The sequence below is a fragment of the Gallinula chloropus genome (assembly GCF_964237585.1).
Source record: "Gallinula chloropus genome assembly, chromosome: 28".
Classification (NCBI taxonomy): Eukaryota; Metazoa; Chordata; class Aves; order Gruiformes; family Rallidae; genus Gallinula; species Gallinula chloropus.
This window is the reverse complement of record NC_140113.1, coordinates 5,394,839-5,410,800: the sequence shown is the minus strand read 5'-3', so window position 1 is coordinate 5,410,800 and position 15,962 is coordinate 5,394,839. Positions and strand designations below refer to the sequence as shown.

Sequence of the window (15,962 nt, the reverse complement as noted above, 5' to 3'; positions counted from 1 at the left end):
AAGAGGGGCTGGCATGTGTCATGGAGGGGAGTCCTGCCAGTCCCATGTCACTAAGAGCACGTGTTGAGGACTGAATACATGCCTTCTGTCACCAGCAGCAGCTGAGAGGTGTGAAGTACATGTGTAGTAGTCATCTGCAGTGAGAGAGATGTATGATATTGTCCTTTACCTCTTGTAAACTGATGTGATTGCTCTGGGCACAGAACTTTCCGGCTGGGACTCTGTCTCCTCGCACTGTTACTTCAGGCTACTGCTGGGTGATCCCCAGTTTGGAACCTGGGCTCTGGTAGAGCCTGACACTGACGCAGGGCCCTGTAAAGACCATTCCCATGTTAAGAATACCACTCCTAATAGTTCCCTATGGGCTTTAATAGGCTCTACCAGCATTCACATTCAAACATGCCAAACGTCCAGTGGTACGTTAGTAGGGAGGGGGAAAGGAAAGAAGGGAAAGGGGATGCAGCCCTCCGGAACCAAAGTCCCAGGGCCCATGTTTCAAGGGGACAGGTTTTGGGGACGCACAGGGCCGAGCTGAAGTGGCGGGTCCTTGTTTCACACAGGGCTGACCCAGGCCGGGACGGCCGTGCCCAAAGGGGCGCCGAGGGAGAGGGGAGCAGCTTCCTGAAGAGCCTTTGCAGGGAGGAGCCAGACCGAGGGGAATGTCAGGGGGTGACTGGCGCCGGGGCGCCGCTTTGTCAGCGGCAGGTGGGATCCAGAGCGCCAGGGACACAAAGGCAGAGCTCGTGTTCCACGGAGAGCGGCACTGAAAGGGCTGAATCATGTTCCCGATAAGGAAACTCAAGGAAGCTCTTCCCGCGCCGAATAAAACCCTTCCCACAGTCTCCTGGGAAAGGGGAGGGGTCGTGCCTCAGAAGGCTGAAGGCAGCTGCAGGAGCAGGTGTGGGGCTCCTGGCTTGGGCTTGCTTTATGGGATGGGGCGTGCCAAAGGCAGCAAGCTGAGTCTTGCTGGAGGCAGCGATGCCAGGTTTTACTGCAGCTGTCCCGCTGGTGATGCAACCTGGCACGTAAATAATTTACATTTCTCTGGGGTATAGAAAGCAACAGATTTAATAAGTGTTGTACTGAACTTTGCAGGAAAATAGCTAGCTAAGTGCAGTAAGAATACTGACACTGGGAATTATGTACCCCCCAAAACTGCAAATGCTCTGCAGCTACACAGTGTTTGTAGTGAGACCACCCCTACCCCTGGTTTCTGCTGGAACTGTGTTCTGCATGAGCCCAGATGATGAAGCAGACATGGATCCTGCAAGATTTCCCCCTGAAAAACATCTCCGGTTGAAAAATAAATAGTTTACTGTAAAGGGTACACTGACCTCGACTGCCCTTAACAGAACTAGATGAGTCCCAAAGGAGAGAAGCCTGTTCCTGGCCTGAAACCTCCATGAGCAGCTAACTACCAGCCCCACGAACACTGTGCTTGGGGCCTTACCAGAAAAGGGAACTGTTCTGCCAGTGCCTTGCCTCACTCTTAGCCTCTGCCAGCACCCACCTTCAAAAATGGTACAAGTCCAGTAATAGCTCCTGAAAAACAAGTGTGTGGACTGAACGATGCTCCTGGCCTGAAACCTGGGATGGGGAAGTGATGGGGGGACAGGCCAGGGCAGCAATGGGACATGGAACAGGGAAGTGATAGGACAGGGAAGTGATGGGCCATGAGACGGGGAAGTGATGGGACACAGGACAGGGAAGTTGTGGTAGTTCAGCCCCAAGCAGTGGCTGAGCAGCACACGCTGCTCTCACACACCCCCAGGAAGAGGAACAGGCAGAGCCCCCGTGGGTTGGGATAGGGACGGTTTACTGATGAGCACAGCAGAAACAAAAGCCCAGGTACCCTGGTTCCAGCTGGGATAGAGTTAATTTCCTTTCTAGCAGCTGGTGTTTGGGAGTTGGGATGAGCAGTGCTGATAACACACGGATATTTTAGGTGTTGCCAAACAGTCAAGGACTTGTCAGTTGTTCATATTACCCTGCTACCCACCCGCCTCCCTCAGCTGGGGCAAAACCATGACACCAGGACAAAGTACACACACCCAGTGATAGCACATCACCGACCTGACACGGCAGTAACACAGAGCACAGCACCAACACAAGGACCACACTACAACCGTCCCAGAACAGCCAACCCACCCCTCCCAGACCAGCCCCCTTTATGGGGAGTGATGCTACTGGGTGGGGAAAACAGCCCGGGGCAACTCAGCTCACTTGTGCTGGCTGCTGGGGGAAGGTAACTGGCCGGAACCAGGACAGAAGTGATGGGACACACAGACCCAGGCAGTGACGGGCACACGGTGCAGGGCAGAAGCCAGCCCTGCCAGCAGCAAGCCCCCGTCTTGTGCCACTGCTCCCCCAGCTCCGTTCACCACTCCAGCCCAGCCCATCGCTGTCTCCTTAGCCCCCGGGCCCTTACAGCGGCACTGTCAGCTAATGGCATGGTGAAGGGCTGGCAGCAGAGCATCATCCCCCTTCCCACGGGGGTCGCACCTCACAGCACACCCAAACCCCCCCCAGGAGGGCGAGTGGGGGACTTTACAGCCTCCCGACCCGCACTGCTCAGCTCAGCCCGGCCCACCAGCTCCCTCCCTACCCCAAAAGCATCCCCGCGCCCTGCCCGCATCCCGCACCCGCTCCACGTGGGACCCTCTCCTCCGCCGCCCACCCGCGTCCTCGCCTCCCCCGTGGCTCCCTACGACCCGAGGGACCCCCGGGCCGGGACAGGCACGGCCGCGCTAACGGGACCGGCCCCCGCACACCGGGTCTGCACCCCCGGGGCTGCGATCGCGGCCGCCCCGGTGATTCTCCCGCCCCCGCGCTCCCATTGGCTGCTTCGTAGCAAGCCCCGCGCCGCCATTGGTCCGCGCCGCCCGTGGGTCCCGCTCCCGCCGCCGCCGCCGCCGCCGCGCCCGGGACTTGGCCGCAGTCGCGGGGCGGGAGGCCCGGACCCGCCGGGTACCGGGCACCGGCTCCCGGGGAACCACCGCGCCCGGGCGGGGAGAGGAGCCACGGGAAGCGAAACCCCCTTCTCGTCACGCCCCGTTTCCCGTCCCGTCCCGTTCCGTTCCGCCCCGGGGTACCGGAGGCAGCAGAGCAGCCCCGGTCCCGGCGCCGCGCTCTCCCGAGGCAGGCAGCAGGTAAGGGCCGGTCGGGCTCTGCTGCCCACCGGTGCAGCGCTGCCGGGATCGCGCCGCCCCCCTCCCCTCGCTCCCCATCCCGTGGTATCCCTGTTTTCCCCCAGTTCTCCTGGTCCGCGGGGGTGGGAGCGCTCGGTACCGGCCGAGATAGTGCTGCCGGCTCCGGGACGGGCGGCGGGGTGCAGCCTGGCGTCCCCGGAGGTGAGCACGGCCCCGGCATTGCCCCTGTCCCCACACATCCCCCCGGCCCGTTATCACCGGGCACCGGCGGCCCCATCCGACTCACGGGGCAACAGGGTCCCAAGAACTCCGGGGGGGAGTCACCGAGGGCTTGGGGATCCTATGCGGGGCGGGAGCTGTTCGCCGGGAGCCCTTGGCCGTGCCTCAGTTTCCCCACGTGGGTAAGACATGGGGAGAGGGCGATCTGCCCCCCAAGCCCCGTGTGAAATCCGAGCAGGGGGGCTTGAAACACCACTGGGTGTAGTGGAGGATGGCGACCGGGAGCTTGGAGAAGGCACTGGAACCCCCCAGCATGGGGACATCCCCGGATCCCACGTGCGAGGGCAGTGATGGACGCCCCATGGCAGCGCTTGGCTTCGCGTGTCACCCCATCCCTGCTCTGCGCCCGGCTGCTGCCCGTGCCCTGAAGGACGACATCCCTCCCTTCCCGGAGAGATGGATCCCTTTGGCGAGGCCGGATCCTGCCCGGTGCTGCAGAGCTGGGTGTAAAACTTCCCAACTCCCACCACCCGACGCTTTATCCGCCCCAGAGCGAGGGAAGATTTGGGCTATAAATACTCTTTGCCGACCCCTAAGCTCAGCATCGGATCCAGATCACCCTGAGGAGTTTTTCTTCCCTCCTGGAGCAGCTTTGTCCTCACTGATCGGGGGGCAGGAAGCACCAAGGCCCCTGCTGCGGGACAGACAGACAAACAGACCAACGGTGGTTTGGCCTCTGCACCCCCCTGCTCTGTTTTTCCGCTTCCCTATGAGTCTCCTGAGCCTCTGTCTGCTCTGAGAGGAGGAGAAAGGAAGTTGCTGCTGGAGAGAGCAGCTCGACAGCAGCTTGATAAAGAAAAGGAGGAAATGGAAGGCAAGACGGATGCTTCAGAATAACCCCCCCTTCCTCCTCTTCCTCTTCTCGGGCAGCTGCCTGCCTGCTGGGGCACGGTGATCCTTGGGGGCAGACTTTGTGCCGGATCAGCTCCCCCATCCCAACTCAGCACCACTATCGCCCTTCCCTGTGCCAGAATAACTTCGGCATCCCTCCATGTGCCAGGATCCCGTTCCCATGCGGTGCTGGCAAGCAGGAAGTGCCGGCGGGATTCACCACCCACGCCTGATGCTGGCAGTGCCAGAGCCCCCTCGCCTCGGCCGCCCGGCTCCGTGCACAGACACGTTGGAGTTGCCGGGGCAGATCAGCATTCCCAGGCATCGGTGCACCAGGGTTTAGTGCGAAGGAGAAACCAAAAAGCTTCTGCTCCTTCCCACAGGAGCAGAAGGAGATTATGGGATAGGGGAGTTCAGATCCCGGTGCCAGGGATCGGGCATGAGAGTTTGGTAGAGCCATGGCAGGAGTCTCGGGAGGGAGCGGAGCAGGATGCCGGTGTGGTACCCGGCCGAGGTGATGCCAAAGTTCCCTGCAGCATCCCAGGTCCTTCCCAGAGCCGCAGTGCCCATGGGTTTTGCCATCCTTGCCAAGAAATGAGTTTTTCCTGGGGCGAAATATTTACTCAGCAGCTTCCTCTCTGGCCTCACCCTGCTCGGCACACACGCGCCGGACCTGGCGTCTCTTGGTGTTGTTTGCACCCATGGCAACCTGCAAGGGGTGGCTGTTGCACAAGGCGGCATGGCTCCTTCCTCCTCCTCCCCCTCCTCCTCTGCCACCCCAGTGCTGGTAAAATGGGGTCTGGAAGCCAGAGGGGTCACGGGCGGTGGGGGACAGGCAGGTGACAGCGATCGGGCTCTCTGGTTACATCCCTGTGCCGCGCCGGTGCTCCAACCCATCTCCTGTAATCTAGCGTGGTGGTGAGGTTTAATTAATTAATGAGGACTGGAGGCACAAGGAGCACTTGGTGGAAAGCGATGCCAGGGGACAGGGAGCAGAGCAGCAAGGTGCCACCTACACCCCCTGGCATTTGGCTGGGTATTTGGGAGCACCAGGGTGCTGGGCTGTGGGGCAGGCGGGTCTCCGGAGCAGCGGGAAGAAGCAGGGCATGGGATGGTTGGAAAAGCAGGGTGATCTCCAGCACTGAAGGGTTACCCCAGCTGGGGACACGATGCTTCTGTGTGGGAGGAAACTCGTAGCTACAAGTTAGCATGCCCTGGTGAGGATGAGGAGGAGGAAGAGGAGGCAGAGATGTCTCTGCTCTCAGCTGGGGTTGTGCAGAGCCCCCCCTCACGCCGCACTCGTGCTCCATCCTGCCCCATAAATTATTTAAACGCTTTTGCTTTCTGGCATTAAATATTCAGCCCACTGCCAAGGGAGCTGGAGAGGGGTTTGGCTGGGGGCAGGGGAGGCGATGAGCACGTGGAGCTGCTGATGGCTCCAGAGTGATTGGGTCAGTCAGGGGGTGAGGGGTTCCTCAGGGCAGACGAGGGGTCCCAGGCCCCCCAGCACAGCATTGCTGCTGGATTTGGCCTCTCAGCAGTAAAGGAGATGCTGGCTGGTGCTCACGTGGCCGCTCTGCCACAGCACGTGCCTGCAGCGCCGGCCCCGGGTGCTGGCAGAGTGACAGGGTCTCGTGTTCCCCCTTGCAGACGGGAGCTTTAATTGATGCTTTTTAATGAGAGGGATGGACTCTGCTCTTGTTTGCGTCTGCTGCCGTGTAGGAGATGTTTTACTGGGGGGCCCGTGGGTTGGGAGCAGAGGATGAGATGCTCATGGGTGCCAGTTTGGTGGTGGGGAATGCCTAACCAGCTGAAAGAGCTGCCTGTTCATTTGGCCCTTGGCTCCTTTGCCCCACACTGGCACAGCTGGGATGCTGCAGTACCCTGGCTCTTGCCACGTGTCCATCCCCACAGCAGGGACTCCTCTGTCACCCCAGGTGTCACCCCATCCCCGCCTCATGCAGGATGTCCGGATGGCTCAACGTTGAGCTGAACCCTCGTTGCAGCTCAGGGCTGCAACACCCCCGCTGAAACCTGCAAAATGGGTGGGAACCCCACAAAAAAAAACGGGCTGTGGGTGTCCTTAAAGTCACCGGTACAACCACAGCCCCCGCTGTGCTCTTCCGGAGCAGGGAGGGACTCCGTGAAAGCAAGAGCCAGCTGCTTGTTTTCAGGAGAAGCTGCTGGGTTTTTGAGGGCGTTTTCATTAAAATGAAGGGGGGGGGGGTGTGGGGGGGTGGCTGGTGAAAAACAAGTTCTGAGCCGGGCTGGAAACTTCAGCGACAGGAAGGAAACGGGGTGGTTTATTTCAGTCTTGAGTTTGCTCGTCGGGGCAAGACTCGCTTCTTCTGCGCGGGGAGAGCAGCCCCTCTGTGAACAATGGGGGTTGCTGGGCCCTTCCTGGCAGGAAAACGGCTCGTTCCGGTGCAATCTCCCCGTTGGTGCTGAGTCAGCAGGTCCTGGTGGGACAGAGTGTGGTGCGGAGGGTGCCAGGTGAACCGGCCCCGGTGCTGAGCGGAAGCGAGCGTGCTGGGAGGTGAGCTTGGGTTTCCTTGGGGTTTGTAGAGAGCAGCTTGCAAATCTGCCCACAGGCACTGGAGAAGGGGGGGCAGGTCGTGGTTTTGGGGTCCAGGAAAGACAGACCACCCCCCTTTTCCCTGCTTTGTGCCTCAGATTCCCCCAAGGAGTGCTGCTCATCTCTGCTTCCCCAGTGGGAGTGGGCTGTGGGGCAGCCAGGTGTCACGCAGTGCCAGGAGCAGAGGGTTGATCTGTTGTTACGCTTGCTAATTAGGAGCTGGTTGCTAATTGGGAGCTGTGCGTGCACAGGGCAGCTTGCAAGAGCTGGCAGTTCCTATTTTTGTTTGATATGGGCTCCGTAGGTGGAATTTGCAGTCGTTTCATGACTGTGGTCTCCCAGGAGCTCAGGAGTGGGGTTTCCTACTGATGTGGGCACCCAGCACAGTGGGGATCCCAGGCACCCCCCTGGATCAGTGTGGGTGATGCAAGTGAGGGGACTTCCAAGGTGCCAGCGCCACGGGAAAGCCCGGCAGCTCCTGGAAAAGACAGAGAGGGTCCTGGTACAGCCAAGGGAGAGGAGATAGAGCCACGCTGCCTCTGCACATCCCGCGGGCTCAGCTCCGGCAGCATCTCCACGTGCGGGGCTGTGGGCGTTAAATGAGCTCGACTTGCTTGGGAGCTGCCGACGGCTCTGAGAGCGGCCTCTGCTTTGTCATTTCTGCCTCCTTGAGTGCTGGAGCCCCAGCTCGAGGCTCAGGCTGGCAGAACTCAACGTTTGCACCTCGACGGAAATACTGGGGAGCCTCAGTGTTTTTCCTACGGGCTGTAAATAACCCGGCAGGCAGCAGCTTGCATGGCCCCAGCAGCTTGTATGGCACCAGTGGCAGCAGCTCCGTTACCCCTTGCTTAACTCATGTTCTTGTAGAGCCTGAGCCGGGCTGGAGTTCAGGGAGCTGCGGCTGGACGATGCCCGGGAAGCCCGGTACTCAGCTGGCGCTATCGCCCTCACACCAGTGTCTTTGCATCCCGGCTGCAGCGGGATGGAGCCTCGGCCCTGGTGGGGATGGGGGGGTTCTGAGCCAGGGTTTGCTCTCGAGAGCCCAGTGTGAGCTGTGTGGTGGTTGGCGTGGGACTGAGGATCCCTGGAGAGGCCGCAGGGCTGCTTGCAGCAGGGATGGATTCGGTTCTGCACTCGAATAACCCACAGGGCTGCGGCTGCGACGGCCTCCTCTCCTCTCCCTGTCCACATCCACATCCCTTCTCACGCCAGCAGCATCCTTTAGCTTCAGCAGCGTTTCTCCCCTCCCAGCGATGTATTTATAGTGCCATCATCCCATCCCATCCCTTCCCTTCCCCTCTTTTGCTTTGCCAGGCCAACACGTGCAGGTTGTTGCGTAAGTGACCCACATCCCTGCCCATCCTTCCCAGAGCAGGAACTGTTTGTCGTCGCGCTGTTCTCTCCCCCCTGTGATTTCCAGGGGTGAGATGCATCTCCAGGGTCAGTGGTGGTTTATTAACAGCAGTTTTCAAAGCTGTAATCTGCCCCAGGTGATCGGTTTAGTCCTGCCTGGGGCAGTTGGGGCGTAGGTGAGCGGGGTTTTGGAGTGATTCACCTCCACACAGTGCTTGTAGAGGAAGCCAAAATGGCACAATGAGTCTAAGAGCTGGTGGTGTGGGGGTACTGGGGTGGGCAGCACCGGGGAGTGTGTGGCAGTGGGTGCTGTAAACTGTCTGTGCCGCCCTGGCCTTGGCGGGCGCCGGGCTATACGTCAGCACATGTCTGTGCCGGCTGCCGTGGGTGACTCAGCCATCACCTGGCTTGTCCCTAACTCACCCTGCAGGAAGTGAGTCAGGTTTTAAGGAAGAGAGATGTTAAAAGGATGGGGCAAGAGTGCTTCCTGCACCAGGAGGAGGGCGGCACCGGTCACAGGAAGGAGAAGGGAATGGAGGGTCATGAGCGATGCTCAGGTAGGGAGACCTCACCTTTGTCTGACGCTGCCTGTCGTGCTGTGGCTTCTCCCCAGGGTTCGAGGGAAGGAAGGTGGAAGGTAACTCATCCCACCAACAAAACCTGGGGTGTAAGCTCAGCTCTTGCCTGCCCTGGCACCCAGGAGCTCATCTTGGTCTTGCTGTTGTCTGGAGATGCTTGTTCTCCTCCCAAAAGGCTGCATGTAGGGGAGAGGGGTTGGGGACTGATCCAGGCATGGGCTGAACTCTGTGTGTGCCTCTTCCTCCTGCAGAGATGGACACCTTCAGCACCAAGAACCTGGCCCTGCAGGCCCAGAAGAAGCTCTTGAGCAAGATGGCTACCAAGACCATAGCCAACGTCTTCATCGATGACACCAGCAGCGAGATCTTGGACGAGCTCTACCGGGCCACCAAGGAGTACACCCACAACCGCAAAGAGGCCCAGAAGATCATCAAGAACCTCATCAAGATCGTCATGAAGCTGGGCGTGCTCTACCGCAACGGGCAGTTCAGCCCCGAGGAGCTGCTGGTGATGGAGCGCTTCCGCAAGAAGGTGCACACCTTGGCCATGACGGCCGTCAGCTTCCACCAGATAGACTTCACCTTTGACCGCAGGGTCATGTCAGACGCCCTGACGGAGTGCCGGGACCTGCTGCACCAGGCTGTCAACGGCCACCTCACCGCCAAGTCCCACTCCCGCATCAACCACGTCTTCAACCACTTTGCGGACTACGAGTTCCTCTCGGCGCTCTACGGGCCGGCCGAGCCCTACCGCACCCACCTGAAGAGGATCTGTGAAGGGGTGAACAAGATGCTGGAGGAGGACAGCATATGAACTCGGCCACGGCGGGCCCTCAGCAGCGCCTTGCTGGACTCTGCCTCTGTGAGACCGAGGAGAGGACGTCCGCCTGCTTTCACCATCACCAGCCTTGACGTCCTCTACTCCTCTTCTGTGCTAACTCATTTTTTAACTCGTTTCTACAAAAGACTGAACCTCTGGACTTCATCTAACCCTTGCCCAGGGTCTGCAAACCCTTCCCTGCACTGGGCTGAGTCCTTTCCAGGTGATCCTGGCCTTCTGGACTCCTGCTGTACAGTTCAATTTCCTTTGTTTACCAAGTGCTCTTAACTCACAGTCCAAGGAACTGGGGACTCCTCCCCTTGAAACGCTACCATAACCCCCCTGGGGGAAAACCAAACCAAAGACTTGCAGTGTGTTAACACTTCTAAGGTGGCTCTGAGTGGGGGGGGCTTGGATGAATGGTTGTGAGACTGGAGGGTTGTGGAGCCCCACGGTTGTCCTTCAGCAGCTCCATGAGATGGTGGGAGCAAATCATGGTCCAGGCTTGCACTGCCCTGGGTAGGAAGGTGCTTCTCCACCTTGCCAGCGAGAATGGGCTTTGGGGTCTTAAAAGACCAAGTCCTTGAGACCAGAAGGATCCCACCTTGCCTGGGAAAGTGCCTGTCCCATGGGGTGCGGGAGCTGGAGCGATCTGCTCCTTCCCTGCATCCCTGGTACACCCGTTCATCCAAGACCCAGCATCCCCTGCCAGGCTCCTGTGATGGTACCACTGTGGTGGCTCCCAAATCTTCCTTGGCAGCTGTCCAAAGCTCTCCCTGTGATTTCACGTGTTTTACATGTCCTCAACTGAGTTTAGATGGTTATTTTTTCTAGCAAACTCTGTAACCTTGATGAATTATTTAAATAAACTCACCTGTTTGGCCTGGGTGCTCCACAGGGCTGATACAGAGGTGCTTGATGGTGATAAAATGAGGGGGGGGGGGGCAGGTGGGTTTGTCTTTTGAAAAGCAATTGCTCCCTGTGATCTGGGGTTTGAACTGGTGGAAAGAAACATGGTGCAAAACCCAGAGTAAACTGATAGGAAAGGTCTGGGATCCCATGGGGAGCAAATCCTGCTCCCTCTCAGCCACCCACACCCACTCCTCCGTGTCCCCTTGCCGTGGAGAAGCTAAAAAAGCCCAAACCCGAGCGCAGTGAGCATGGGAGGCTGCTGGTGCTCAGGGGCAGAGAGCAGCTCCACAGCTCCCCTTGGCTGCTCCCTTTCCACCTGGCTCGAGGCACTGACACCTTTCAGCCTTCAAGAAATAAAGCCCCTGTCGCTGTCCCTTCACAGGCCTGGCTCCCGCTAGCACAGCGTGTTTAATTTTGGGGTGCAGCTCAGGGTGGGGGTAGAGCACGTTTACAGGTGCACAGGGAGGAGAACATGGCCAAAATCCACTCAGGTGTTGGTCCCTCTGGTAGGACAGGGTGAAGTCAGCCTCTGGCACCTGGCATTTGAGAACAGATGGTGCTGTGTGTCCCCCTCTGAGCTCATGGCAGCGGCCAGGTCAGTGCTGGAGAGGGGCCAGAGCTGGGAATGGCTTGGTGGAGTTGTTGGCAGAGCAGGCAAAGCAGAACGGGGCTGGTGGATGTGGCAGCAGCCTGAAAGGCTTCGCTGTTCTGCTTCCAGCTGCACGGCTGCGAGATGCTCCTTGGTTGCAGGACACATCTCAGAGGAGCCCCAACTGTTCCCCTTCTCACCAGGGTTTCGTAACCCCCAGCACCGCACTTAACCCCCCCCAAATGTCTTGCACCAGCTCTCCTTCAAATTCAGACACCTCGTCTGAAACAAACCCCTTGCACACCACAACCACCCCCCCCACCTCCTTCCCCAATCCTTGCCTTTCTCTCCCAGGAAACCCTGGAGAACACACTCTGCTGGAAGAACCATCTTATGGCCCAGGTTTCCCATCCCACCACCAGCTGGAGAGTCTGGGAAGTGACTCTTTCCAACTCCCTTTGGTGTTGCTCCCTCCAAGCGACTGGTTAAATGGGGAGAATGGCCAGAGACCAGCAGCACCAGTGCCCTAACTGTGTCTGGGGACACACCTGACCTGCACACCTCCTGGGCCCTGCAGATCACCTAGAGATCCCAGAGGAGCCGTGCAGGCTCCCAAACATCTGGGAACAGTCTGGACAGCTGAGCTTGTAAAATCCTCAGTGCAAAGCACCCCAGACTGCCAAAACCCGGGCAAAACCATCACCATCCTCCTGGAAGGGCAGAACCCCTGTAAAACCCTCTGCAGCCTCCAACCTCCCCACAAGACACCCTGGCTCCTCGAACGCCGGCGGTCGCAGCAATCACTGAGAGAGGGTGGGAGGTGCAAACTCAGGCAGGAGCCGGATGCTTTATTCCTTTATTTGTGTTGTATTTATGCAGGAAAGGGATTCCCTGTTCCCTCCTCACTGTTACTGCTCCGGATAAGAAAAACAACAAACCCTTCTGTACATAGAAAAGAGTCCTGCAGTTGTGCTAAGATGTGGAAGTGTTGCTTGGATTGATTCCTGGGTTGTGTCAGAATAAGCAGCTCTGCCTTCCCCACTCCGGGTCATCCCAACCCACACACTGCACCAGGGCAGGATCGGGACACCCCAGTAATGTTTGTGGTAGCCACACTCAACAAGGAGCTGGTTATCTCTGGCCAGATTTTTCCCTTCCTTTCCCCTCCCACTCCATTTAATTATTTCCTCCTGTCAAGCTCGCAGGGAGAGAAATCCTGTCTGTCCATCCCTCCCCTCTTCCCAAGACCAGTTAACAGCCTTCCTTTGGCAACCTGTGTTTGAATCCAGCCACTGATGTCTCTGCTCTGCTTGTCCTGGGAAACAAGGAGCCCCCGTTTGAGGGGGGCTTTACCCTACCCAGCAGATCAACCAAGCGGAAAGCTGGTGACAGAACGGTTGGCTGTGGATCGGGAGCCTCAGAGGACGTTTCCAGCTGCACTGTTACTCTGACACAAGACAAAACACATCTGCCTTAACCCCTCCAAGCCCCACTCGTGCTGGGCCCTAGCACATTTCAATATGGAAAACAGAAACGGTTTGGCCAACCAAAACAACCCCCCAGTTAGAAAGAAATCCTCTTTATCTGCCATGCTCTTCCGGCCAACGCGCCCGGCTCAGCGTTGGTCTCGGGGTCACAGCTCGTCACGGGGCGTTTTCGCTACAATCATGAGTTTGGACAGTTCAAAACGGAACTTTCCTTCCCTGTGAGACACTGGAGAGAGAGAGAAAACAAGCACGGGATAAACAGATGGTAAAGGCACGAACAGAACAGCCCTGCTGGTTCCTTTCCAGGACAATACAGCCAGCAAGTCAGGCATTGCACTTCCTTCCCATGCACATCGAGACAACCCCCTTCTTCCCCCACACTAATTTAACATTTACACTGGAACAGAACCCACAGAAATCCTCCTAACAGCTCTGGATCAAGGGCACCATAGCCCCTGACTCCATAACGTGCGCTCTTCTCCTCTATGCTGTCACCTATCTGCGTCAAGCCTGACTGCTCCCCTCGTGGAGGACAGCCAGGCTTGTCTCACCCCCTCCCCAGCCCCTCTCTCCGTTACAGACCTTTTGTTTCGGTGATCTCAAATTCTTCCTCTTTCAAGGGAACGTCACTTTGCCCACCGACTGCAGCTTGAGACTGAAACAGGAAGGAAGAAGGTTCAAGCAGCTGAGGCAACCTGAGAAGCTGCTGGATTCACAGCAAAGAAACAGCAGCGTGTTTGGGAGAAGAAACTTCTATTTTAGTAACGCGGAGTGAAGTAATTAAATGCACATAGGAAGTCTGAAGAAAAATCTCTGGCTGTTTTTCTGTCCCCTGTCAAACCACGAACTGGTGTTGCTCGGGCTCCTCAAAGCCTCACCACTGCAGACCAGGAAACGGAACAACAACCCAGACAGAACCACCAGCAGAGGTTTGATTGACCTTGTCACACGCAAGGCGCTGAGGCCAGCCCTGAGTCCCCTTGCTCAGCACACCCTGGCAGGATGGTGTCTTTCAGAGTCACCCAGTAGCACCAGCAGCAACCCAATGGCGTTGAGGGAGGGAGAACTAAAAGGTGCAGGAGAGCCTACCTATGGCTTCTCCTGACCACACCACTCTCTAATTCGGGATGTGACAGGGAATGTTTTATTGGGCAGGTGTCTAATGCATGTTTTCCATGTCCAACTCGTGCTTTACAACAGCCTCCCACACACCCTGCTCCCAAGCGATCCGCTGGGACTTACATAAGCCATGGCATACTCTATCTTGGCTCCTTTCACTTCGGCTTTAAACTGGGTGAAGAAGAGGTAAGACTTCCCTTGGGGCCTGCAACGAGAAAGCAGCGTGCCTGACATGGGCAGAGAGCTGTGGATGTGCTTGGGATTCATGGCTCCTGCCACAGCCACCTCTGCCTCTCTCACAGCACCGTCTAGTGAGGAGGGTGGAGAGCAGAGAACAGTGTGGATCAACCCCCGACTGGCTGAAGAGCCCACCCACAACCACAGCAGCTCTGGGGAGAGGAAAACCCGCCAAAAGCTGCTCCACAGCAAGGAAAACCCAGCTGGGAGGCAGAGGTGCTGGCCCAGCTCCCAGCTGCCTTGTCACTGCTTTTGCCTCAGAGAGTTTGGGGTTCAAGAACGCACCTCCAGATGGAGCAGGAGAAGAACTGGTTGTCTTCGTTGACTCCAATGTTCATCTGCCATTGCTGCAGAAGGGACAGGTCCAAACAGTTAACGTGGGCAAGAGCCTCCTGCTTCCTGCTCACCCCTGAGGCCAGTCACCTCCCCTCACAGCTGCAGGCAGGACAAGCTTCAACAGCTCTAACATAACATGATGCAGCCACACAACGCTTGCTGGCAGCCCCTTCTCCTTCATGTGGCACAAAGCTCAAGGCCTGGTCACCCTCCTCCCTGTGATTCCACCAGTACAGTGACAGAAAACAGCTCAAGTCTTATTTCCCTTTGCACTACAGGGGAAGGACCTGATTCTAACAGGACCTGCACTGTGTATCTGCACAGCGCTTCCTGCAACAGCCACACAAGCTGCAAAATCCTTCAAAACCTCCCAAAGAACACAGGAGTTACTCCTACGAGGTCCTTCCTACCAACTGGGGGATGAAAACATCACTCCCTGTTCTCCAGGGACAGCCAGCCCAGAGATCTGCTAAGCCTTACAAACCACAGCATCACCCCAACATAGGAAGGATGCTTCCCTTCAGGGAGCAAATCCCCCAGTGCAAGGGAAACACGGGACGGTTTGCCCAGCTCACCTCGTTCGTTCCTCCCTGAGCTGAGTACGTGAAGGTGCAGGTGTAATCCCCCTAGAAGAAGAGAGGAAGATGATGAGCAGACTTACTTGAGCAGACCCCTTGCTTTGCCCACCACTTCTCCAAGATGATGTGAGACCTGGGGATACCTGAGAGAATTCCCGGGGCTGCAGCGTGGTACAGAGCCCGGCTGTCTCACTCTGGGGTGACGGAGGAGCACAGAGCTGGGACCACACAGCCCTCACCCCCCATGGGGGGTCAGAACCCTGTGCTGCTGGGATGGGAAGCCGTGTTCGGGGGGCTCAGGGACTCCCAACCTCTCCACAGGGCCCCTTCCCACGAGGACCCTGTTTCTCGGACACCCCCGTTCCCGTGGTGAGCCGTTTCCCACCCTTGGGGTGCCTCTTTCCTTTGGAACGCCCACTTCCACCCGAAACCCCTTCCCCACGACAAGCCCCCTCCCCGTCCCAGCCTGAGGAGCCATTTTCCTCAGAGCCCTCCTTGGGGACGCCCTTATCCCTGGGGACGCCCCTCCTCCCTGGGGGCCTCCCGCCTTCGGAGGCGCCGCCTTGGGGACCCCTCCCCAGCCCTGCCAGAGCCCGGCCTCCCCCCGCCCCTTGCCCCTGTCCCCCCCGCGACAAGGCCCAGACCCCCCGCCCCAGCTTGACCCGCCTCCTCCCGCTGACGCCCAATCCCCGCAGCGGGAGGAGGGAGCGACGTGTCGCGCAGCCAATCAGGAAGAGGCGCGTACCCATCTCCTCACACTCCCACCCCGTCACCCTCCCCGCCGCCTCTCACCAGGCTCCGGGAGAAGGAGTGAACTTCCCCGCCGGGCCGCACGTCGAAATCGACCGTGCTCGGTTCCTCCGAGGCCCGAGCCGCCGTGCACAGCAGGACGGCGGGCACCAGCGCGACCCACAGCTTCCAACCGCTCCGCCTGCTGGGCGCCGCCATCTTGAAGAGGAAGCGCGGGCTACGGCGGGCGGGTGGGGTCAAGGCGGGTTGTGGCCGCTCGCTGGGCGCCCGGGCGGCCATCTTGAGTGTGGGCAGTGAGCCCGGGCGAGTTATGCCTTAGGGTGGCTGTGGGGACACTGGGGACAGCGGTCAGCCCCCAGCCAGCACACC

At 58.6% G+C, this 15,962-nt stretch overlaps 2 protein-coding genes across 4 annotated transcripts; one reads left to right on the top strand and one right to left on the bottom strand.

The window, feature by feature from the left end:
* Nucleotides 1–3,081: 3,081 nt before the first annotated feature.
* On the top strand, nt 3,082–9,579 carry TNFAIP8L1 (TNF alpha induced protein 8 like 1; the record flags this gene model as incomplete). Of its 3 annotated transcripts, none has more annotated exons than XM_084276413.1 (2): nt 3,082–3,149; nt 9,017–9,579. In XM_084276413.1, the coding sequence occupies one exon, from the start codon at nt 9,019–9,021 to the stop codon at nt 9,577–9,579; it is 561 nt and encodes a 186-aa protein (XP_084132539.1). The 3 variants fall into 3 exon arrangements, with proteins under 3 accessions (XP_084132539.1, XP_084132537.1, XP_084132538.1); XM_084276411.1 differs by lacking the exon at nt 3,082–3,149 and adding an exon at nt 4,854–5,046; XM_084276412.1 differs by lacking the exon at nt 3,082–3,149 and adding an exon at nt 6,631–6,795.
* Nucleotides 9,580–11,900: 2,321 nt separating this feature from the next.
* On the bottom strand, nt 11,901–15,872 carry MYDGF (myeloid derived growth factor; the record flags this gene model as incomplete). Its single annotated transcript, XM_084276339.1, has 6 exons — nt 11,901–12,799; nt 13,156–13,228; nt 13,816–13,897; nt 14,215–14,276; nt 14,841–14,891; nt 15,636–15,872. 6 exons carry the CDS (start codon nt 15,870–15,872, stop codon nt 12,720–12,722), a joined length of 585 nt encoding a protein of 194 aa, XP_084132465.1. The 3' UTR covers nt 11,901–12,719.
* Between the last annotated feature and the right edge of the window lie 90 nt (nt 15,873–15,962).